Raw genomic sequence first — 26963 nt, forward strand, 5'->3', positions numbered from 1 at the left:
TTTAAAAGTAGAAAATTAAAATTCTCTGATTAACAAGAAATAGAATTTCGAATTATTCAATGTTTCAAACTAAAACCTCTTGAATTTTAGAGATTTACCATTCAGCGTTCTAAAGTTTTGAATAAATAGAAAATTTAAAGAAAAAAATGGAGTTGTAAATTATTAAATTTTTACAATTAAAAACTATTAAGTTAAAACAATTTTAAATATAAAGTTCCACAACTTTTAAGTATTACAATTGAATATTATTTAATTTTGAAAATATATGTAGAATTGTTAATTATTCAATTTTAAATATTTGTAAATAAAAATTCCTAAATTTATAAAATTTGTGAGTATGAAATTTAAAACTGCAATCATTTTGTATGGTTAAATTTTTTTTTTATTGTCAAAACTCTTGCAGTGTGTGGATTTAAAATTGAAACTTCTACAATTGAAAATTCTTGCATTTTGCAAATATAGTGTTGTAAATTATCTAATTTTTATATTTAAACCCTTTAATTAAAAAAAATTTACAATTTAAAGTTGTATCACTTCACAGAGTTACAATGGAAAATTCTTGAATTTTGAAAATATAGAATTGCAAAATTTGTAATTTAAAAATTTTTTAAATTATTTTTTTTTAATGATTTATAATCACAAAATCCAAAGTTCTGAAATTTCTAAGAGTGGAACATTAAAATTCTCGAGTGAAAAAATAATAAAATTGCAAATTATTCAATAATTAAAATTAAAAACTCTTCAATTTTAAAGATTCACAATTCAAAGTTTTACAATTGAAAATTCTTAAATTTTGGGACTAAAATTGTGACTTTCTTAATTTACAAATTTATAAAACAGAATTTAGAGTTCTACCATTTTTGTAGAGTTACAATGAAAAATTCATGACTTTTAAATATATAGAATTGAAATTATTATTCCATTTTTTCAATTGAAAACTCTTCAATATTAAAGATATAAAATTTTATTTTTAGTTACAAATTTTATAATTCAAAGTTCTGCAATTGTTAAAGTAGAAAATTAACATTCTTGAATTCAGAAAAAATATAATTTTGAATTAATAATTAAAATTAAAAACTGATTAATTTGAAAGATTTGCAATTCAAACTTCAAAAATTCTAAATTTACACGAATTCTAATTATAAAACTTAAAACTTTCATAATTTTTTATTGTTTAATTTTCAAAATTAAATTTCCTTAAAGAATTACAATTCAGCGTTCTACAATTGTGACAGCAAAGAATTGTAAATTATTAAAGTCTTAACATGAAAAACATATGATTTGAAATTTCAAGTTCTACAATTGAAAATTCTTGAATTTTGAAAAAATATATTTGCAAATTTCTCATTTTTAAAATTTATAAATCAGAATTTAAAGTTTTATACTTTGGAAGAATTGCAAATGAAAATTCTTGAATTTTGTAAATGTTGAATTGGAAATTATCTAATTTTTTCCATTAAAAACTCTTAAAATTAAAAAATTTGAAATTCTATGTTTTGCAATTTTAAAGATTAATATTTAAAAGTAAACAATTTGAAACTGAATTTTTTGACATAGAAAGCTATGAATCTCTAGAATTTTGAAGAGCTTTTAAACTTTAGCCTTACAATTTTAATTGTTCTATTTAAAATTTAAAAAAATTTTTAAAGTTAAATTGTGACGTATAAATAACAATTGAACACTTATTATTTGTAGAAATTTTTTAGTAATTTTAAGAGATATTTCAAAGTTTTGAAAAGATTCAAAATTAATTAAAATCTTGAAATGATTTCAAGTTCTATTTTTATTTACAAATTCAAATTTGAAGGATTTTTCAAAATTTGCAGGATTTTCTAAAAATCGAAGGTAAAATTCAATTCATTTAAAAATCTATTCAAAAGTTCCGAAAAAATTTGAAAAATGATTTTAAATTTGGAAAAATTTAAAAACACTTCTAGATTTCTCAATATTTTGAAATCAAATTTTAAAGCTTTTAAAGGGTGCTCTAAATATTAAAAATGAAAATAATGGAACTTTAATTTAAGAGCTATTAGGTTTAAAATAAATGTATTTTTCAGTTTTTAATGTGTCTAGCTTAAAATTACTTAAAATAGTCTAATCATGAAAAATTTTAAAGTTCATACCTTGTTTATTTTATTTAAAGTATTGAAAATATGCATTTCATTAAAAAAATCTTAATAAAAAAATTGTTAGCACCTTCCATTTTATATGTGTAAATTTTTGAGTATTTAAATATACAGTTTTTTAAAATGTAATTTTAAAAGTTGAAGATTGAAGAGTTCCACTTTGAATGCTTTAATTTGTTGTTTATTGTTTATTAATTTAAATGAATTGGAAATGATTCAACATTTAAAATTAAAAACTTCAATTTTAAAGTTATAAAATTAAAATTTCCACAATTTTGATGAGTTACAATAATTGAATATTCTTTAATTTTGAAAATTTATAAATACAAATTATGCAAATTTAAAGAATTATAATTCAAAAATCGAAGTTACACAGTTTTCTAAAGTAATTGGAAATTATTAAATTTTCAACATGGCAAACTCTTGCGCTGTATAAATAAAAAATTCTGGAATTAAAAATTGATAAATATTGTAAATAAATTACTGGAAATCATTCGTTTTTTCAATTAAAAGTTCTTCAATAAAAAATGTTTTAAATTCAAAATTCTATAATTGTAAAGCGGTACAATGAAAAATGCTTGAATTTTGAAAATATAAAATTGCAAGTTTTTGTATTTACAAACTTTTGAATGAGGTTTTAAAGTTTTAAAATTTTGAAGAGTGACAATATAAAATGTTTGAGTTTTGAAAATATGAGATTGGAAATCATTCAATTTTAAAATTTATAATTCCGAAATTGTGGAATTTCTAAAAGTAGAACATTAAAATTCTTGAGTTTCGAAAAAAAAATAAATAGAATTCTGAATTATTCACTAATTAAAAACTCTTCTTTTTCAAAGATTTATAATTCAAAGTTTTACAATTTTAAACATGTATGTAGAATTGTTAATTATCCATTTTTATATATTTATAAATAAAAGTTATGAAATTCGGATGATTTTGAAGATGAAAAATAAAAAGTTTTCAATTCAAATCTACATTTTTCAAATTGAAGAAATTAAACATATAAATCGTCAGATTTAAAGAATTTTTAATTATAAACTGAAAACTTGCATAATTTTTTATTGTATAATTTGCAGAATTAGATTTTTCAAAGATTTATAATGCAGCTTTCTACAATTTTGAAGGAGTACAAAAATTTATAAAATAAATAAAATTCGAAATTATTCCATTTTTAATATAAAAAATTCTTCGATTTTAATGATTTAAGATTTAAAGTTTCTTAAAATTTATTTAAATTAAAAATTTAGAAAATATGGAATTGCTAATTACTGAATTTTAAAGAATTCAATGAATAAATTAGAAAATTGAAAACTTGCCTAATATTGTATCATTTTCAAAATTATATTTATTTTATAGATTTAAAAATCAGCGTCTTAAAATTTTGAAATAATAGAATTGGAAATTATTCCATTTTTAACATGAAAATGTAGAATTGCAAATTTTTCAATTTATAAATCAGAATTTTAAAGGTGCTAAAATTTTGAAAAATTACAATTGAAAATTCTTGATTTTAAAAAATATAGAATTAAAATTTTAAAAATTTAAAAAACTCTTAAATTTAAAGATCTAGAATTTTGACTATTTACAATGGAATATTATTGAATTTTTTATATTTATAATTGCAAATTATTCATTTTAAACATTTATAATTAAAAATTCCAAGTTATAAAATTTTTAAAAGTAGAAGATTTACCATTAAGCGTTCTACAATTCTAATTAATAGCAAAAATAAAGAAATAAAAATAGAACTGGAAATTATTACTTTTTTACTATTAAAAATTCTTAATTTAAAAAAATTACAATTTAAAGTTCTACAACTTTTAATTCTTACAATTGAATATTTTTATATTTTGAAAATATATGTCGAATTGTTAATTCTTCAATATTCAATATTTATAAAAAAAATTCCTAAATTTGGATGATTTTGAAGATGAAAAATCAAAAGTTTTCCATTATTTTAAATCTTCCAAACTTAAGCGATTTCTTATGGAAATCATTTTAAAAAATACAAAGTTAACATTTTTTAATTAAAAAATATATGATTGTTTATTAATTAAAAAGTAAAATTGGAAACTCTTTAATTTTTAAGATTTACAATTCAAAGTTCTAATAGTTTGAAGTGTTACAATTAAATATTTTTTAATTTTAAAAATATTTGTAGAATCACGAATTTTTCAATTTTAAAGATTTATAATTGGACGGGAAAAATAATTTCTAACTCAAAATAAAAATTTCGAGTGAGGGTTTATTTCTTAAGTTTCTTTGTTTATTTTGCTTTAAGGTTCTGCCAATATAATTTTACTAAGTTTCTATAAAAAATTCAAACATATTTTTAAAGATTTTTACAAAATATTAGGAAAAATTTGAGTAGTTCAAAAGTTATTAAAAATTGTTTAGGCTTGCAAAAAAATGAAGAACGTTTTATAAATGTTCAGAAATATTTCAGTTTTAAAATATTTTTACTCTTTGAAAATTCTAAAATGAATCATTTAAATATTCTCTTTGAAAATTAATTTTTAAAAAAGAATCTCTTCAAATATTCTTAAAAATGTTAAGAAATATTTCTATTATTTTGAAACATTTCAAATTCTTAAAGAATGTCAAAATTCTATTTTAAAATCTTCAAAAATCAATATTTTCTGTTTTTTAAAGATTTTTTGCATTTTTAAAAACATGGAAATATCTTGTCAAATTCATTTGACATTTTTCAATGTTCTTGAAATTCTTTTAGAATGTTTTAAAATCTTTTTTAAATATTCTATTAAAATAAGTGTTATTTTTTATATTTTCGGAAATCTTTCGTAACGTTTAAAATTTTGTTTAAACTTTCTCTTAAAAATGATTTTAAAAAATAAAGAATAATTTTAAATATTCCCAGGAATTTTACAAACAATTTTTTATTATTTTGGAACTTTTGAAAATATCGAGAGAAAAACTTAAAAATTGTATATCGAAATCTTCAAAAAGCTACAATTACTTTTGGGGTTTTTAAATCTTTTAAAATTTCAATTTATTTTTATAATTTTTAAAAAATTTCTAAGTTTATTTTAAAATTATTCGAATTTTTCATAAAACTGAAAAAATTGACCAAAGTTTTTAAAAAAATGCTGAAAATTTTCCAAATTCGGTTTTTTTTTGAAAATTTAAAAAAATTGTCTTGTAACTTAAAAATCAATTTAACTGATTAAAGTCTTTTGTTCCAAATCTTCAAAAATCTGCATTTTTTATAAACTTGTTCATATCATTTTAGGCTTAAAATTATTTTTGTATAATATAAAAACTTCGGAAATATTTTCTAATATTACAAAATCTTGTTAAATATTCTCATTAAATTACATTTTTAAGATAAAGAATCACTTTTAATATAAATATTTTAAAATTATTTTCGAAATTTTTGTAATCTTGGGAAATTGAACATTTTGTTTAAATTTTCCTGAAATATTTTGAAATTTTAAGTAATTTAAAAATGTTTTAAAGCTTCTAACACATTGAAATTTATATATTTTTTTAATTCAAAGTTGTTACAAATATGTTTTAAATCTTGAAAAAATAAAAAATGAATGGTTTAAAATCATTCAGATTGTTGTTTGACATATTTGTTCATCAATAATGTTCACGCAAATCGAGAAATCAATTATACCCTAAAAACAAATTATTTTGAAGTTTTTATTTCCTAAATGGTTGGGAGAAAAATTCTTAAAATCATTGTGAGTAGATAAATACATATAGCCTCATTTAATATTGTCAAGGGATTCTAAATAGAATACTTTTGTCATTTTTAAAATTTCGTAAAAATTTGAGAATATTATTGTTGCCTTTATTATTAAAGAAGAATTTACCATTTAAATTTTATTTTTTCAAAATAAATTTTCAGAGTTAAAATTCCGTTTTTGGAAATTTGAAGTAAAAAAAAAATAATAATAAACTGAAAACAGCCAATGAAAGCAATTTCCCGCAGAGTGCGACCAATCAGGCAATCAATAACAATGAGTACGAGATTTTTAATAATCTCGTTGCACCCATTTTTTTTGGAAAGGATATGATAAATTAGAAATTCACAAGACTAGATTTTTTGAAATTCCACAATTTGAAATTAAATAAGTTTGAATTTGTATTTTGTTTTAGAGGAAACGAACAATGTTGAAAAACTAATTGAGGATTTGAAGGAAGCAAGCATCTCGAAGAATGAAAAGACGGAAAATAATATTTCTCATATAACAGAAATTTTAGATTCTTTAGTGAAAATCAGCCAAACTTCCACCACCCAAGGTAAATATTCCATCTTTATTTATTAGAATTAAAAATATTGCCTATATTGCAAAGATATTATAATTTTTCTATATTATGAAATAATATACAGGGAAAATAAATAAGTATACATAATTTTAAAATGTATGATTTCTAACAATATTTATATTTTTCTCGCAAGTTTCAAAGTTAAAGAAAAATTAAACACTTATTTTGTATCGTAAACTATATCTGAATTTCAATTTCCCGCCAATTTATTAAAAATGGATTTTTTGAATTCGAGGTTATTTTCTCAATAGTTCCGGCGAAGGAACTAAACCTGAAGGCTGCGGAATTGAAATCCCAAAAGTATTAAAAAAATGTAATGCCTTGATTAATTTCTATGTAAAGAAGGTATTAATGAGATAATTTATTTTTGAAAAAAATACATATTTTATTTATAAAAAATAACCGATACAAATGTATATAAATCGTAAAATTTCAATTTATAAAGTTATGCGTTTAAAATTCCTATCACCTATTATTCACTGTGGAACTTTTTGGCACTCCAATTTCACTTCTGAACACGATTCCGATGAATTATTCCCCGTTTCAGCTGTTAAAATTATACTCTCACTACTTGGAACCTTTTCGCCCTCCTCGCTGTCGACCCTTTACCCTTTACGAGTGCCAATTTTACCATATAATTCGTGTTTAAGAGTTAGATTATTTGTGATTGTTGCAACTTATTGTTAAATTTATTGTTGTTGTGAATTTTCATATACGGTTGAGAGGTTATGTAGACGCCCTTCATATTGTTTCTACAAAAAAAATGTATTCGGTATTATTGTATTTAAATTGCCGGGTTCGTTACTGGAGGTCCAAAAAAAGAACGTTGTTTATTTTCCACTTTACTGTTGTTGCAACCATAAACACTACAGCAATGTGGCATTTTAAAAAAAAACCGTTACGATAAAACTGGCAAACAAAAAATTTTAAACTGCCAGAGAAAACGCATTATAGAAAGTAAACTTCCCGTTGAAATACTTGAGCTTCTTCCCCGAATCGGCAGAGTGCACTAGTGGCCAGTTCCAGTTAGGGACTCTGTAGTAAGGGACGCGCCACTTGAGCAGATAACTGCGGATTGGTCGAGCGAGAAGAGAGACACTTCCGTTTTATATGAAGATACTATACCAAAATTTACTACAGTTTAATAAGTTTATACAAGGATCGTGTCTCATGTTTAAAACGTTTAAAATACTTATTTATTCGTACAATCTTCAAAGTTAAAGATTTAAGGTTAAAGATTAATCTTTTTTGTTTGAAAATTGGGACATTCAGTTTAAAACCTGTATTTGTGGGTTGACAATTTAACTATTTGGTTAACAGTTAAACTATTCGGTTGTAAATGCAAATCTTTAATTAAAAAGTCAAATTTTTAACAAACCCGTCTACACTGAAAATGAACAAGTTTAATTTTCAGTTTAAAAAAATTAACGAATTTGCAACCAAACAGTTACATTTTCAACCAAAAACTAAAAAATATGATTATTTTAAAACAACAACGGCTGAATTGAACTAAAAAGTGCAATTCAAGCAAATTTTTTAATTTTTAACCAGAGATAAGTTTGAAAGTAAAATAATGAGTCTTCAACCCAAAAAATTAATTTGTAAAAGGTCGTTCAACCTTAAAACAATTAGAGGAATGTTCGACAAAAAGATTAATTTTCAACATAAGAATTAAATTTTCAACTAAAATGATGAATATTCAACCCAAAAAAGATCCATTTTTACTCAATTAGTTGAAGTTAAGAAAAATTTTTAACAAAATAGTTCAGTCCTCAAAAAAGGAGCTTTAACAAAAGATAATTCACAACTACCAAATTACAGTTTTAGATGTATATATGCATACATTATCAAGCGCAAAGCTCTAGGACGAACAAAGAAAAAAGAAAAATATATACAAAATTGTTGAGTTTTCAACCCAAAAAGGCAACTTTTCAAAAAAATAGTTGAATTTTCAACCAAAAGGGATACATTTTTATTGTGTTCATGTTCACTACGAAAATCAAGTTTCTACACAAAGAAAAGAGTTTTTAACCAAGAAACAATTTTAGTGAAGACAGAAAAAAAATTCAACTAAGTTGTTGAACATTTTGAACAAAAATTTTTTTAAAACTGTTCCCTTATAGTTTAAAAAATCAAATAATTGGTTGAAAATTCGTCTTTTTTGTTAAACATTAATCTCATTGGTTAAAAATTAATCTTTTGAACATAGAATTTTTTTATAACGAAAAAATAGTTCTCTTATAATTTAATCTAAAAACAACATAATTCCCTTCCTGATCGATTCAACGACCTGAAGTCAACTTGGCAAATGTTAAATGGATTCGATGTCCTTTGAAATAATTTTTATAACACTGTTTTTTTTTTGGTGAAAATTAATTTTTTAAACTGAAAACTCAACTATGACATTTTTGATAGAAAATTGAATTTTTAAATTAAACTGTGATCTTTTTTCATTAAAAATCTAACTAATTGTTTAAAAATTTATGGATTTTGTTAGAAATTTGTATTTTTAGTAAAAAATTAATATTCTTGTTTGAAAATTCATCTTGCTGATTGAGGATTCAACAATTTTTTCGACAATTCTTGTTTTTTCAAAATTAATTTATTGAAGTGAAAATTTAACTTTCCATTTTTGGTTAGAAATTTATTGATATTTTTAATTACAATCTGTTTTGGTAGAGAACTCAAATTTTTTTTTAATTACACTTCTTTAAATTGAAAATTATTTTTTTAACTAAGAACTGTTTTAAGTTGAAAATCATATATTTGTTTGAAACTTTCTAAATTTCGTAGAAAATTCGTAATTTTTGGTAGAAAAGTAATATTCTTGGTTGAAATTAATATTTTTTATTAAGAATTCAGTCATTTAAAAATAATTCCTTTTCTGATTGTCAAAAACCAATTTCTTTAAAATAAATTTTGATTCTGCTATTTTTGTTGAAAATTGATATTGTAAATTGAAATTTGACCTTTTTTACTTAATAATTCAATTTTTTTTATTTTTATGTTTTGGTAAAAAATGAATCCTTTTTTTTGAAAATCGATCTCATTTCGTTAAACATTGAACTATTTGGAAACAAATTCATCTGTTTTCATAGAGTATTAGGAAATTCAGAATTTTGTTGAAAATTCGTCATTCGTGGTAGAAAAATAAACTTCCTAATCGAAATTTCTTCTTTTTTCGAGGATTAGAGACGGTTAGAGACGGTTAGATATTTCCTCAGGTAAAATATTTTTCAAAAAAATGAAGGTCGTTCCTAAAGTAAATTTCAACGAGGAATTCAATGGTGACCTTCATTTTGACCTTGAAGTTGATTTTCATGGCTTTTTGAGGGTCAACTTTGTTTTTTTAAATGAAAACCCCCTTTTTTACATCTGCAATCGATAGAGCGGAAAATTCTACGTTCAGGTACGTACCCAAGTTATAGTTTAATTGCCACGTTCAAGGTCAGTTAGAGGTTATTTGGAAATTAACAAAGTTTTCTAAGAGGTCAGTGTAATTCCTGACGTAAATTTCAACGAAAAATTCATTGTTGAGCTCTGTATATTGATCTTGGTTACAGCGTTTTGAATATTGTAAAATCATAAGGGAATTTTTCATTAAAAGTTCCAGGTGTTCTGGTGAGAATTCTGTTCCTCCCCGAAAGGTTATACAGTCCTACACGGTTTTTCGATACCTAAGTCAATACCTGAGGCGATACCAAAATCCTATACCGCTTTTCCATACGAATATTATGAATCGAAACTAAATTTACGTATTAAGAGTACATACTTACTATCTTTCGCTAAAAGATTATTATGGCGCAAGCTAAACTTTCAGAATGAGAGAGGGTATCTGTATTAATGATACGCGGTTGGGGAGATCGATTTCGATCTTATGATCAAGTTCGTTTGCTTTTTAATAGCACTTTTCGTAATGGAGAATTGTTAAATCCTGTCTCAAAATCAACAATTGAAAGTACTGTAAGGCGTTTTATGAATCATGGATCTGTCAAGGACCTTCAGAGAACTGGTCGGCCAAAATCTGCAGGATCTGAGGAGATGCAGATGGACATAGTCCAATCATTTGTTGAAACCCCACACCTAAGTTTACGTCGAGCTTGTGATGAGCGTGACGTTACTCCTGAGACAGTGCGAAATATTTTAAAAAGCATTAATTTCCATCCTTACAAAGTTCATCTGACACAAGAGCTCAATGAAAACAATCCTGATCGTCGGGTTAAATTTTGTGAAATAATGATGGACAAAATTGATAGTGATCCTCTTTTCTTGTACAATACAGTTTTTTCAAATGAATCTACTTTCGCTTTAAAAGGTGAAGTTGATGGGAAAAATCGTAGATATTGGTCCGACACAACTCCTGATTAGATGTTGGAGTCACACACAATATCCACAAAAGATTAATGTTTGGGCCGGTATCTTGAATGGTACATTGATAAGCCCTTTCTTCATCGATGGTAATCTCAATGCCCGTGCATATGAAGAGCTTCTCAGCAACCAAATTGTACCAAGAATAAGGGAGATTACAGGCGATAATTTTCAAAATATTTGGTTCCAGCAGGACAGAGCAGCGGCTCATTATGGTAGGGAGGTTCGAGCATATTTGGATACTAAGTACCCTCCAAGCTGGATTGGAAGAGGGGGTGAAATCGAGTGGCCTGCTAGATCTCACGATCTGACGCCTCTCGACTATTTTCTTTGGGGTTATTTAAAGAGCAAAGTATACTCAACGCAACCGCAAAGCATAGATGAATTGCAGAATCGGATTCTGCAACAGGCTACTTTGGTTGATAGGGAGATGATCCGTAATGCTGTAACTCATTTTTACAATCGCATAGCTTTTTGTCAAGAAGCTCAAGGTTTTCTGTTCGAACATGTTCACTAAAGCGTGAGAGGCAAGGGGACTCAAGCTAATAAAACACCTCAAAACGTGATAGGCAAGGGGACTCACGCTAATCAAGTACCCCAAAGGGAACAGAATTTACTACGTCCACGTCGTTGTTCCTGGGTAATGCTAAGCGTAAACGTAAACTGCTTTGAAAAAACCTTGAAAAAACCTTGAAGATCATCACCAAGATCAATACAGAGCTTGCCAATGAATTTATCGTTGAAATTGACTTCAGGAATTGCACTGACATCTTGAAAAACTTTATTAATTTCAAATTACGTACCTGAACGTAGAATTTTGCGCTCTATCGATTGCATATGTTAAAAAAGGGGATTTCTATTTAAAAAAACAAAGTTGACCTTCAAAAATTCATGAAGGTCAACTTCAAGGTCAAAATGAAGGGCATTATTGAATTCCTCGTTGAAATTTACTTCAGGGATGACCTTCAATTTTTTGGAAAATATTTTACCTGAGGAAATATCCAACCGTCACGGGACTTTTTAGATACCCTGTATATCTTTACATCTCTTTCTCACTTTCTTTACCCAATTTATTGATAAATATATTCAATTTTAAAATTTTTCACATATGTGAAGTATGTATATGGCATACATATGTCACAAATTGATACTTTTAGTTCAAATTACGGCCAACTATTGGCGCTGTGCTTCTTCATATTTCTACCATTGAGTTGATAGGGCCTGAAGCAGGATCACTCCATGAATGATCACCTGAAACCAGGGTTGTGCAGTAACGCGTCACTCGAGGTTAAATGATTTGTTCTTTTATTTTTAAAATATTTGCAGTTGGGATGGTTTGAAAATTTACCTGTGGTTTCTTAACCGTTCTTTAGCCGTATTTGATAAAACGTGGTTGCATCCCCGACAAAACGCAACATTTTTACATTTTTTTTTGAAAGGAAGGATAATTCTTTCCAACATAGATTCCTCAATCTGCCGCCTCTATTCATCGTCGAAATTGTAGAATAATGAATTTTTTTATTCGCTTTAAATTTCTTGCATGTAACATAATATCGCATACCGCTATCGGCGCTATTTAAAAGTTATGGAACGAAATGTGATAATGTCGACGCTATCTTGAAAGCGTATATTAAGTTTTGCACAAAACTGAGGACGTAATATACGTACGAAAATTACGTCAAAAATATAATATTATTACGTTTTAGTGTTTTTTCGAGCGCTCGATTCTGTTTTTTCCCTGGAAGTAGTTGGCCACCTTGGAAAACCCCTGTAAAATCATTTTTCCTTCATATTGTAGTCAGGTAGTATATGAGGCTTATGTAATTACTTATAATTTTGTTTAATAAAGGAAAAATAGGCATAATTGACATAGTTCGAATAAAAAAACACGGAGTGGCTATTTCGCCATAAATGTATGTTGAAATAGCCGACGGTACCCTGGCGGACCAAAGGAACCGAATGGAGCCTCTACAAAGTACCCGTAAAGACCCCATTGTGTCCCCATTCGGTTATTTTTTAAAAAACTCAAAAAAAACCCAGCAAAATCAAGTTTTAAATTGTTGAAATTCGGATTCTACGTTAAAATTCCCTATAGAAGGAGACGGAATAATCGCAATAGTTTTTTTGTAACGGTAAAAAGTTAAAAAAAAATATAAGACATATAACGCCTGTTGACTGCTACTTACAGACGATGCGTTTAAAGTGTAGCCGTCAACAGGCGTTATATGTCTTATATTTTTTCAAACTTTTTACCGTTGTAAAAAAACTATTGCGATTATTCCGTGACCTTCTATAGGGAATTTTAACATAAAATCCGAATTTCAACAATTTAAAACTTGATTTTGCTGTTTTTTCGAGTTTTTTAAAAAAGGAACCGAATGGGGACCTAATGAGGTCTTTACGGGTACTTTGCAGAGGCTCCATTCGGTTCCTTCGGTCCACCAGGGTAGCTTATTTGTACATACAATTATGGCCAAATAAGGATGGTAATTTATTTCGCCCTTTCGGAATATATGCGGGAGAGGGTGGCGGTCAGAATAAAGAGAGTTATTTATTATATGGTAGATTACAATGAAGAAATTAACCATTACAAAGGCAATTGTAATTGCACCAGCGAACAATGAGAATGAGAGGCGCGTTAACCTAAAAATCTCAGAAGACATGGTTTAGAGGTTGTTCTAACCACCACTGCTAGGTGTCGCAAAAATCGAGTGCGCGAAATTTAAATTGCATTATACTTTACTATTATAGCTACGAATTAATCATTTCAATTTTAACCAAATGAATTGTTAATAGTAATATAATATTAATATAATATATAATATTAATAATAATCTTTGCTTCATGTTAGAAAGTTGTTGATTTTTCTGAAACGTTTATCTCTGATTTGACTTTTTATTTAGGAACAAATAATAAACAAATATTGAATAAAAAATACTAAAAATATATTTCTCTAGGGAGGGGGGTGGTGGGCTGATACAAAAATGGTTTCAATTCCAAATTTTCCTTTATTCCTTGCCTCTTTGTTTTTGCCTCTTGTGTAAGATAGTTTTTTGTTTCAGTTAATTTTTTTCTAAGCCTTGGAGAAGAGCAAAAATAATTCATTTAAAAAAGTAAGTTTCCATTGAGCCCTTTTGCAGTTAAGTGGACACGTTTTTCACAGGTAGCTCCATGGTTTCCGAGCCGGTACTGATGAAAAAAAATTTTTCGGCAGCCAAGACCGGTTCCGGTCTTATCGGTATATCCTGAACTAAAACTATGTTCGTCCCCAGCTCGCTAGATGGCGCTGGGGCAACACGACAGACTAGGGAAACTTACTTTTTGAATACCCCTCGTATTAATAATATTAATAATAACACAGTACCACAAAATGGGTTTGGGAGTCTACCAAGATTCTAATAGGTATACTTTATGTTTTTTGGGTCGCACGTCAGGATTTGCATTAAAATTAAAAAAAGAGTTAAAAACCTGGAAACCAAATACACAAGCTCCATATCCTCAAACGTACTAACCCATTTCTCAATTGGTATTATAAGATGTGAGGTATTTGCGTTTGTGGAATTCGGGTTTGTGGGGTTTTGGATATAGAGCTTGTGGGTTTGGGGCTTGTAGATTTGTGGATATAGAGCTTTTGGTTTCGGGGGTTGTTGGTTTGTTGGTTTGAGGCTTGCCAATTTGGGGTTTGTAGGTTTGGGGACTGACGACTGTGTAATTATAAATTTCCTATATATTTTAATTTATTAACCTTCATTTAATTAAATTTTCCGTAAAAAATGTATTAAAGTGTAACAAAGTGTGTGAAATGTTAACAAAGGCCTATGGTGAGTGCTATAAGTAAAAACGAGTTAACGAGTGGTATAAGCGTTTCCAAGATGGCCGTAAAGACGTTGAAGATGACGAACGCCCCGGACGGCCCAGCACATCAACAACTGATGAAAACGTGGAAAAGGTTAATTAAATGGTTATGAACGATCGCCGAATCACAATCACAGAAGTCGCTGATCAATAAGGAGTACTATCTACAAGTTCAACGTCGTTTGCTTGATGCAATCCGAAAAAACGCCCGGATTCGTGAAAAAAAATTCACAGTTTTTGCACTAAAAATAAAGAGATCCCTAAAAAGGGTCGTCGTTTCACAAACATAGATGACATTAAAAGTACATCGCTGAAAGAACTAAAGGCTATCAAAAATATCGAGTTTGAAAAGTGTTACGAGGATTGGACAAAGCGCTGACACAAGTGCACAATATCGAATGGGGATTATTTTGAAGGCCACAATATTAATGTAGATGAACTAAGATTTTTTTTCTTTAAAAAACGAGAATTTCCGTTATTTTCTGTACACACCTCGTACATGTATGGCGAAATAGTCGCAGCCTAAAAAAAATTACATTGACCTTCAGAACTTATAAAAAAATAAAATAATGAATACAGGAATGAATGAAAAAAATGGCCGAATTTATATATTATTACCGAATAATAAAATTTCTCAAATTTCAAATAACGACAAGATTTTAAATTGACATAAAAGAAAACAAATATTTCAATTTAAGGAATAGATATATAATTGATTAATATAAGAAGAAATATAATTGATTCATATAATTCTACTATATAATAAATATAATCATTATATCTGTTTCAAACAAGGAATATGATAAATCATAAGATATTGTTTTCCATTAAATTAAATAACGAACTTTTGAATGTTATATTTTTTTATTCAAATGGACTTCGTAACGAAGCTCAAATAGTTAACATTTGTATAGTCACTCTAAAGACGATTAATGTATATTTTTTATCTTGGGCAACAATCAAATTAGTCGAAAATTATTTTTCGAAGTGTTATAATAAATCCATGTCGAAATAAAATTTTGAGAATGGAGAACAAGAAAATAAGTATTATCAGTTTGTTTTTAAATTTATATAATTATGATTTTCATAATATTAGTCAGAAACTTAAAAAAGAAAAGATTTTTGAATATTTCAGACGTGTAAGAAAAAAATGTAGAAGATTTTAAAGAATTGCATATTTTATAGTATTTTACTAAAAATTATGAAAAATTCGAGTCTTTTTAAAAGATGTTCAGGACTTTTAGAATTTGGGAATGAATCAATAAATATTTGATAAATTTTCGAAAATGTTTCCCAGTTTTCAAATATTTCTAATCTATTTAAAACTTCTACAATTTCCGAAAATATTTGTAACTGACTCGAATTCTAATCAAAATTTTTTAACATGATTTAAAATTTGAAAAAAATACTTTATAGTCTTCTGAATTTTCCCAAAAATAAAAAAAAAAATTTTGTATTTGAAAACTTTCCAAATTGTTATAAAGCTCTGAAACTATAGTTTTGAAATCTTTCAGAATCTGCTTTTCTAAAAATCTTTAAAATTCTCAAATTCTACTAAATATTTCTTGAATTTACTCTATTTTTTATTTGTTTTTATTTTGTAATCTTACCTAATTGAAATAATCTGCTTCAAAATCTTCTTAACTATTTTACGGAAGTGTAGGAAATCATTTGATATGTTAAAATGTATTTTTTATTTTTTGTCTTAAAGTTTATTTTGCAAAATAAAAAATTATTTGCAATTTTCATACGAATATGAGGAACATTCTTTTTTAAATCTTGTCAGACCTTCTAAACCTTCTAATCTTTAAAAATGATTTTAATTTTTCCTGCAATTTTTATTTATTTTGCAAAAATAAAAAAATGCCTTAAAATCTTTCAGATTATTCTTTAACAATTTTTAAAATCTTTTAAAATCTTTCTAAATAATCTCGTAAAATTAATTTCTCAAAATAAATTAAAAAAAAAAAAATTTTCCTGGAATCCTGAAAAAATTTCTTTCATTTTCGTAAAACTTTACCGAATTCTTAAAAAAATTTTACAAGTTTTAATTACGTTTTAATCGTTTTACAACTTTTCAATACCTTTTAAATACCTTTTAAAAAATTTTAGGAAATAATATAAAATGTTGTGTAATTACTCGGCTTTATATTGGGAATATAAAAAATCGTATGATTTCTTATGGATGTTTTACAAATTAAACAATTTTAAATATTTTCATTTAAAATTGAACACTGCGTAATTATTCTTTAAATTTCTAAATCTGTATTTAAAACTACAAACCTTAAATGATCAAAGATTTTTAAGTCAAGTACTTGCTAAATAAAATAATGTTAAATTCAATTTTTAAAAATGAAAAATTTATACTTTACATTTTGAACTTTTGAATAATTGAGTAATTTTAAGTTTAAAGTATGTAAAACTAAACAATACAAAATGTTAAGTATTCTTTTTTGTTAAAAATAGATGTAGTGAAAGGAGGTGGAATAATTTTCCTCATCAAATGTTGTTTGTAGCTGTACAAAAAGAAACCTTCTATCTGTTTCTGAAAAAGGGGTACTGGGAAATTGACGAAAAATTCAAGCCTTGAGTACGATAATACATTGACTTTTTATTTTAATTACCCTCTACTCGTTAAATTTCAATCCTACTTCAGATCACAACCAATATTACGTTCTAGTTTTACATTTTTTTAAATTGAATTAACAGCGTGGAGAATTGGGGTTTACACGTTGTTAATACGTAACACCCTAAAATTCTGTGCGATTGGTTGACGTTTGTCTAAGGGAGTTTCCCTGATTTCATCTTTATTCAATTCGAAAACCTTGCCGCTGTACATGTGTATTTTCGCCCGTTTTTGAATAATACACCTGTCTGAATGCATTCCACGAAGAATTTTATTGTTACACTCTGTGATGGCGAAGATATCACCATCGGATGTTGATAGCACAGTTTGGTCTATGGCTGGTATGGGTCCAAGGTCATTAGTTCCTACTCTTAATGTAAGAGGTGTATTGGGAGGAAATCTGTATTTTCGAATTTCGAATAGCTGGTGTGGATTCATGTTGGGAATGAGCCGAATATTCTCCAATCCGCCAATTTTAGGAATCTTGAAAAGAGCCTGTATGTCCTCCTGCATGGCAGGAGGAGACTTGGGGCTGGTATGAGGAAATACTGAGCTACCACGAAGAGTAGAGTCCGGCAGGAGAGTGTCCTAATAGGAGAGAGAGACCTGGCAGGAGGAAGAGATCTGCCAGGAGAATGGGTGGTTTCATAAGAAAAAGAATTGTTCCCACAAGAAACACCATGAATAGGAGCGCCATTTGGCAAACAGTCGAACTGTGTACTTAATTCTGCAAGAAAAAATGGAAAATTACATTTTCTAAAACAAATATTGCGAGGCAAGACTGACAACCTGAGGAAGTTTGCCCGGGAAAAGTCCTTGAAAGCTTGGCTAGCAATATTTAGGGCAATTTATTGGGAAATATCCCTGGAAAAGTTAAAGGTAGAATAGGTGAGTTCGGTAGGGAAAGAAGGAAGCTACACGTGACGAAATAATGGAACAACTAAATATTCCATCTACTAAAATATTTGATTGAAGCAGCCAAAAATCATGTTTGGGTCAAGTACATCGTTTTATGTGTGTAAAATTATTATTATTAGAATCTATTATTTTATTTACCAATAAAATTGAGGATAATCGCCGAGGGTAAAACAAGTGTATAATAAGTCCTCATATTTTCGAATCAAAGGAATATACATTTGATATAAGAAAGAATTTGGTTTATAGTGTATCCAATGAATATGGTATTGCTTTAGCAGAGTGTATAGCGAAGACTGTAGTTCTTATCTCCAAAATTGAATGTATCAATTTTGTTTTTTTAAGATATTTACATTTCATTTGAATTTTTCCAAACGATAAGAGTTCGTCACACAGTTTGTTTGATCTAATATCACTATTTATACAGGGCGTCCAAAACGTTTGGAAACATTTCGAGGCGTCCTAACGGTAGGGTGCCAACGCACGCAACACGATTTGACGGTACTTAACCAAAAATAAAAGCAATAAAAAACTAACAGAAGTTAGCGATCAAAGCATGACGGTTGCCACTTCTCGCGTTTAGATTATAAGCGAGAAGTGGCACCTTCATGCTTTGCTCGCCCGAGATAGCACTTTAATGTTTTGATGGAGTGAGCGAGCATCTTTTAATTTTGGCCAATTTCTAGCTTGATCTTGCTCAATTCCGCGATCTAAAACTTTCTAGTTCTTACTTCTTGGTCAGCTTTTTATTGTTTATATTTTTGGTTAAGTATCATCTAGTCGATCGCGTGCGTTGGCATCCTACCGTTAGGACGCCTCGATTTAAGTAAATATCCAGATAAAATATTATTTAAATGGTTTAAGATTATTTTTGGATTAACTTTCAGTGAAAAATCTAATGGTGGCCTTCATTGTCACTTTGTGCTTGACTTTCAAACTCATTTCAAGGTCAACTTTGTGTTCTTCACGCTTAACGTTAGCCAGGAACAACGGCCTCGCCTCTTTTGATTGCCGATGTCAAAAATAGGGGTTCCCATTAAAAAACACAAAGTTGACCATGAAGTGACTTTGAAGGTCAAGTTCAAGGTCAGATTGAAGGTCTGCATTTGATTTCTTGATGAAAGTTACTCCAAGAATGACCTTGACCTGAGGAAATACAGAGACGTCCAAACAACAGACCACCAAACTCACTTTAGACCTATGATTTGAGTATATATTCAAACGGCAAGTTTGCCGCTCTTTCGATTGCCGAAATAAAAAATAGCAGCTCAACGGATTTAAAATAATTTAAAAGAATCTTCTAATAATCAAAAGGAAACCCTATTATTAGAAAACTGGATGGGATTTTAAAGTATTTCCATGCAGTCATAGGGGTGCCTTCCCACCCCACCTTGCGTTGGGAAAATGTCAGGGGTGTGACCTTAAATTATTTCTGTGACAGTCACAAAGGTGCCTTCCCGCCGTCACGTGACGTTGCAAAAAGGGGTAGGGGTGCGACCTTACATTATTCCTTTCACCAGTCACAGGGGTGCTACTGGCCCTCACGAGGCGTTGAAAAAGGTTTAGGGTCGCGACCTCACATTATGTCTGTGACCAATCACAGGGTTGCCTTCCCATCCCCACGTGGCGTTGGAAAAAGGGTAGGAGTGTGACTTTAAATTATTTCTTCGACCAGACACAGGAGTGCCTCCCCCACGAGACGTTGGAAAGGGGAGGTGTGCGATCTTACATTATTTCTTCGACTAGATACAGGAGTGCCTTTCCACCCCACACGGGATGTTAGAAGGGGTAGGAGTGCGACCAAAATTATATTTGTGACCAGTCACAGGGGTCTATTACCGCCCCCCACGAGACTTCTATAGTAATTCTTGAGTCGAAAATCGACAATAATGTGTTACTTATAAACAGAAAGTTTCATTAAACGCGTTAAAAGTCAAAAACTATCAAAATAACTCCTCTGTTACATGGTCTTACTCTAAAATGCTTAAAAGTCCCTTTCAGTATACGATTTAAAAAAAAATGTAGAGGAAAAGGAAAAAAATCCGGCAACATGAAATTTTGCTGGCGCCGGCAGGCTAGCCACTACTTTAATTATTATTATTATTATTATTATTACACCATTAAGCCATTTCCCTTTCGGGGTAGGCGTGACTCACTCGGTGGGGGAAAGGAGTAATGTGTGGAAGGGATAGAGAATTGTCAGATTGATCCAGAATTCTCGTGTTATTTATGTAAATAACACGTTCGTTCCGCAACACTGCTCCGACCCAGGTTGCTGATCAGTCTCTCTAGCAATCACCCCAGGTGAAGATCCTCACAAAGTCGTTATGTAAGTTTCCCTACTTGGGTCCATTAGTGGCCAAGGTCTTTTGTTTCAGGCGTCATTCACTCTATTGACACTCTTTTTATTAACTATTTGCCACCATACTTTCCTGTCCTGGCATACTTCTCTAGCTTCTTTTATGTCCATGCCGTTTTTCATGCAGGCTGTCGTGTTTCTGTGACTTCTTATGTCTCTTCTAACTAGGATCTCATTCACACATTCTAACAATTCTTTCCGCGGTCTACCTCTGGTCACGCTGCCATTTACTTTACCTTGATACACTTGTTTCGTTAGTCGTTCATTTGGCATTCTCTCAACATGCCCGAACCATCTTAACTGATTTCTTTTCCATGTGTCTATTAGCGTCTCTTCTGCACCACATTCTTTTAGAATTATCTCGTTACTTACTTTGTCCATCAGAGTTTTTCTGTATATTATGCGCATGAATCTCATGCCAATAGCGCTAATTTTACTCTTATCTTTTCCTTGATAAGTCTATGTCTCGCTATCGTATAGTACAGTCGGTACAAATATAGAATTATGTATTGCCATTTTCGCTTTATTTGATATATTTTAATTCCTGATAAGGGGACCTGCTCTACCAATAACCTTCTTACCTTTGTTTATGCGTCTATCTAATTCCTTATCTATCTTCCCGTCCCTAGTAAATAAGCTACCAAGGTATACGAACTTATCAACTTGTTCAATTCTCTCATCATTTAATAAAATATTGCAGTGTATTCTCACTTTTTCCTTGGAACACCATAGTTTTTGTTTTATTTGCGTTAATTTTGAGGCCCGTGCTCTTCATGCTTGCATTCAGATTATTCAACATTCTTTCCAAGTCTTCGATGGACTCTGCCATAACAACCTTATCATCTGCGAACGCTAACCCACGTACCCTTAATGTTTCGAGATCCACACCCTCTTCGTCGAAAAGAGCCATTCTCAAACACTTGTCCATAAATAATATAAATAACCATGAAGACATAACGCATCCTTGTCTAACTCCTTGAATAATATTGAAACAGTCACTGAATTTCCCATTCACCCTTACACTCGTTTTGCTACCTGTATATATTGTTTTTATAGCTTGTGGGAGCCATCCATTGACTCCATACTCTTTCAGGACTCTTTGGACTTCCCAAATCTTTACTTCTGTTATTTTCATTACCCTACGAATAAGTATTTTTGAATATATTTTACTTACGGTGCTTAATAAGCTAATCCCTCTGTAATTAAAATTGCATGAATTCCTTGAATGCCATGGATTAATTGAATTTCATGAATTCCTTGAATGCCATGAATTCCTTGAATTCCATGCATTCAATTAATTGCAGGAATTCCTTGAATTTCATGAATATGGGCGCTCTGCTGCTACCTTGCTAGAAATATGCTTTCTAAAAAAGCGGTAAAAAATTATCGCTACCTGTAATTTTTTTACCGATACCGACATAAGATAATAAAAAATTTACTTTATCTTCACTGGTCGGTTGGAACTCATTCATTTGCCGACAGATGGCGCCACATCCATCCTGTTCCACAAAATCGTGGCACCTTATAAACATTAATATATAATTAATTTAAAATAAGAATATTGCCGATCATTTCAATTCACGAAATTACTATTAATCATTATTTGTTGCCTAATTCACATTTAAAACAAATATTAAACACATTTCTTTTACAAAATGATTAATTTTTTTAAAGTGCTATATTTCCCTTGAATCTGTAGAAGAATATATGAATATTTATATAGCTCTTCTAAAATATACTCTTTCAAATAGTTGTTTTTTAATTTAAGGCTGATGGATCGGTGTATAAAAAATATCGAAATCGGTCAAACTTCCAAATTTTATCCCTAACATGCGGTAAATGCAGTTTAAAGTTACAAAAAGGCAGGATTTCTGGTATTATCTTAAAATTGAAAGGGTTTGAAAATAAAAGCTCTAGAAATTGGCGAATTTGAAATAGAAATAAAACGAATTAAAAATAAATAATTCTAGATTTGACGAAAAAAGCTTTACTAGTGAAAAGGTCTTAAATTTTAAAATGGAAAAATTCTAAATAAAATTGAGTACAGTAAAGCACAATTGAAAGTTGTTTATAATAAATTGTAATTATATGTTTGTAATTATTACAAATTGCCCATTAAATTTTGATTCTACTTCAGATCATAATCAATATCATATTTTAGTATTACATTTTTTAAAATTGAATTAATAGTTTGGAGAATTGTGATTTACACTTTGTTTACAGTTACTAATGTATAAGTCTTTGAGATTGGATGACGCATCCCTAAAGGAGTTTCTTCGATTTCGCATTCATCCATTTCGACAACTGCGCCGCTGTGCATGTTTACTTTCACCCGTTTGTGAGTGATATTTCTGTTTGTATATATTCCACGAAGAATTTTATTATTGCGCTCCAATATTGCAAAGATGTCACCGTCGCATGTTGATAACACAATTTGTTCTTTGGTTGGCATGGGTCCAAGGCCATTCCTTCCTACTTTCAAGTGGAGTGTTTTATCGGGACGAAAAGTGTATTTTCGAATTTTGAATTGCCGGTGCGGATTCTTGTGGGGAATGAGTCGAATATTCTCAAATCCTCCAGTTTTAGGGATCTTTAAAAGTGCAACCTTGGACCTGGCAGGAGGAAACTTGGACCTGACACGAGGAGATATGGAGCTATCACGAAGAGGAGACCCGACAGGAGTAGGAGGTCGGACAGAAGAGAGAGGCCTTTCTAGAGAGAAAGGCATGCCATCAGAGAGAGGCATGGCAGGAAGAAGAGATCTGTCAGGAGAATAAGAAGGTCCGCTGCGAGGAACACCCGGAATCGGGTCGCCATTAGGTAGACACTCAAATTGTGTACTTAATTCTGCAACAAGAAACAGAAAATTCCATTTTGTCAAAGCACATATTGTGAGTCAACACTGGGAACATGAGGAAGTTTCCCGTGGAAAAACATTCTAAAAGCTTGACTATCAATATTCAGGCAAAGTTATAGATACATGTTCTTCGAAAATTTTGATTTAATTTTTTTTTCTGCAGAAAGTAATACAATTTGTATACACAACTGCGGCGGAATTGTTAAAAATTGAAAAAAAAACATGTCTACACCCTCTCTCATGTGTTAAACTCTAGTCGGTATGAACTAACGTGTACAAGTTTCGGAGCACAACGTATGTAAGTAGAGTTTGATAAAGTAGTTATAAATCGATTTTACAGTAACATAAACGCGTGACTAAAAAAATGATGAAATACAGTATCTTTTAAATAGAGTGAACTAAATTTTAAATAGCTACAAACGTAGAAAATTTTGCGATGACCTACAAATAAGAAGAGTGGCTCTGACGTACCAGAGCCCAGAAGCAGACTGACAACTTACAATGAAAGAATGTTTAGTACTTATCGCTTGCGCCATCTTACCAGTGGAGAAAAGTCAGATTAGGTGATAATATAGGCGAGTACGAAGGTTTTCGTGTCGTAATGAAGAAATGGGAGAAACGCGAAGGAAGGAAATTAAGAGCAAAAAGTGTGACTATTATTAAGAAGATCAAATGATTGATTTAAAACCAAAAGATTGAAAAGTATAATAGATGTGTCGGGCAGGGGACAGGAAAAGAGACGGGAGCAATTTACTGACGAGGGAAATTTGTACGCGATAGAAAGAGAAATACACACTCAAATTAATTTTGGAAGAAAATAATAGTTGGATTAGAATGAAGATAAAGTGTAAAGCTTAAGAAATGAACTTGAAATTATGGACATTATATTATTATATTCACCAAAAGAATCGAGGATAATCACAAAGAAGAAGACAGAATTAAAAACAATCCTCATCTTTTCTAAATACAAAAAAACTGATTAATATATTGATGAAGAATTTGGTTCGCAGTGTAACCAATGCATATTCTTTTCTTTTACTAGAGTATGTAGCATTTCTTATGGTCGTTATCTTAAAGATTGCAGGCCTTAAGCTTGTTCTGCTGAAATATTTGCATTTCATTATTCGGTTTCAAGGAAAAAATTTTGTCAGTTAATTCGTTAAAACTGATATAACAATTTATATCGTCTTTTAAATTCCCCTTGTATAGCTTTGAAAAGATTTCATAGGCTTTTAGGTTTTTAAAATTACATTCAATTTCAAATTATCACAAAGAATTGATCATAATCAGGAATTTTTTGACTTCAAACGCTTAATAATTTACTCGTAAATAATGGAAGTTTTTGACACTTGACAATTAAACAATTGAACATTAAATGCAATTAAATTGCCCAAATAAAAGATTTAAACTTGTATACATTGAAGAGTTCAAACATTTGTTGTTAAAACATATAACTTCACGCTATCATTTTTCGTGTCCTAAATTAAAACTAATCCTAAATTTTCTTTATTTACATTAATTTTCAACTAAATAGTTGAATCTTCAACCAAAAATATAATTTTTCACCACAAATGAAATGGTTAAATTTTTAGTTCAAAAAATTAATTTTTAACCAAAAAAATGAAATTTCAAGAAGATAGTTAAATTTTCAACTACAGAGATCTTATTGATCTGCATGAAATAAAAAATCCTTATTTGAAATTGTTGGCTTTATTACTACGTATTTATGTACAATTCAATTTTTTTCTTTTATAACTAAATACCTTAATTTGAAATTGTGATTTACAGAAGTTGGGAAAGTTCATAATATTTGGTAGTAAACATAGTTTACAATTGTTCACTAAAAGTCGAATTTACGTTGTGCCGCAACTAATCAGGTTTTCGATAACAATGTATGTGCGATCTCGTGACAACTTTTTAAGAAAAGGAAAAAAGGATTACCGATTACCGGAAACGTTTTAGGCTCCCTTCATACCACAAACCATTATTATATTTTAGTTCAACATTTTTCTAAATTGAATTAATCTTCGGGAATTTGTTGTTAACCAGTTGTTTGCATGCAATACTTTAAAATTCTTTGAGATTAGTCTTGATCTGCCTAAGGGAGTTTCTTCGATTTCATGTTCATTTAAATCGATAACCGCGCCGCTGTGAATGTTTATTTTCACCCGTTTACGAAGGATATTTCTGCTTCTAAATATTCCACGAAGATTTTTATCATTACGCTCTAATATGGCAAAGACGTCACCATTGGATGTTGATAATACAGTTTGTGGTTCTGTTGGGATGGGCTCGACGCCATTCTTTCCTTTATTTAATTGAATTGGTAAATCGGGAGGAAAAGCGTATCTTCGAACTTCGAATCGCCGCTGCGGATTCGTGTAGGGAACAAGCCGAATATCTTCATATCTGTCAGGAGTAGGAATCTTGGCAGGAGGAGACGTAGACCTGGCAGGAAGAGACCTGGATCTGGCAGAAGGAGACCTGGATCTGGCAGAAGGAGACTTGTAGGTGGCGCGAATAGCAGATCCTGTAGGAGAGGGAGGCGTGCCAGGAAAAATATGTCTTTCGGGATCATGATGACTGTCGAAAAAATAAGAAGGTCTGCTACGAGGAACACCGGGAATAGGTTGGCCATTAGGTAAACAGTCAAACTGTGAACTAAATTCTGCAACAAGAAAAAAAAGATTACATTTTTTTAAAGGACATTCTCGGATGTTGGTATAACATGAATACGTTGTGAAAATATTGCGAGTCAGGACGGAGGACGTGAGAGAAGTTAGCCATGGTAAAATTATTAAAGGCTCGATCAGCAGTAGAAATTAAATATATGAAGAACCAAAGCGCAAAAGTAGACAGGCAAACTTCGATCAAAGAACTGTTACTACTTTTCCCTGGCATTATCTTACTCTGCTCAAGACCAGCAGCAAAAGATAAATCTGATAGGGGCGAAAACAATAAAAAGGGCAACAGTGAGAGTAGGTGACAATGTACGCGACTGCGGAGTTTTGTGAGAAGTTCAGAGGGAAAGGGGCGACCGGGAGGTTGAAAATTTAGACCAAAAAGGGTGAATATAAAGAGGAAGATCAAGAAGTTGATTTAAAAACAAAAAAAGCGAAAAGTAAAATAGGCGTGCCAGGCAGGGGAATGGGCAGCAGTGCGTGACGAAAGGGAAACTGTTGGACTTGAGCATATAGGCTACATAGAATGAGTTTTAATAACATGGTATTGCAAATATTTTAGAAGATTGGTTAAGGAGAAAAAGGGACTTGGGTGACAGCAGGAAAAAAGTTTTTAGCAGAGTCCCTTTAAAAGGAGCACAAGTGTGCTAATATTACCAGTAGGGGAAACGCTCGCTGGAAGGGAAAATAAAAATAGTTAGAGAAGCTTTATGTAAAATGCAAGAAAGTTATGGAAAGTGGGAAAAGAAACTAAAATGAAAGAGAGAAACTAGTAGGAAGAAAATAAGCAGCAATAAAAAATTAGAAAAGGCATAGAAGACAGAGTTTTAGAGGATGAGGAAGAAACTCTGATTCTGGGGGAGGTGGGGGGGGGGGG

At 29.8% G+C, this 26963-nt stretch overlaps 1 protein-coding gene across 1 annotated transcript in view; it reads left to right on the top strand.

Moving 5' to 3' along the window:
* Positions 1-26963, top strand: part of LOC117174301 (rap1 GTPase-GDP dissociation stimulator 1) — a 192121-nt gene that overhangs the window by 4762 nt on the left and 160396 nt on the right. Inside the window, exon 2 of the mRNA XM_033363280.1 lies at positions 6255-6398. Within this exon, the coding sequence (XP_033219171.1) occupies positions 6255-6398 (144 nt within the window). The remainder of the gene's footprint in view (positions 1-6254; positions 6399-26963) is intronic.

This window comes from Belonocnema kinseyi, chromosome 1 (assembly GCF_010883055.1).
Source record: "Belonocnema kinseyi isolate 2016_QV_RU_SX_M_011 chromosome 1, B_treatae_v1, whole genome shotgun sequence".
In the NCBI taxonomy this organism is placed as follows: domain Eukaryota; kingdom Metazoa; phylum Arthropoda; class Insecta; order Hymenoptera; family Cynipidae; genus Belonocnema; species Belonocnema kinseyi.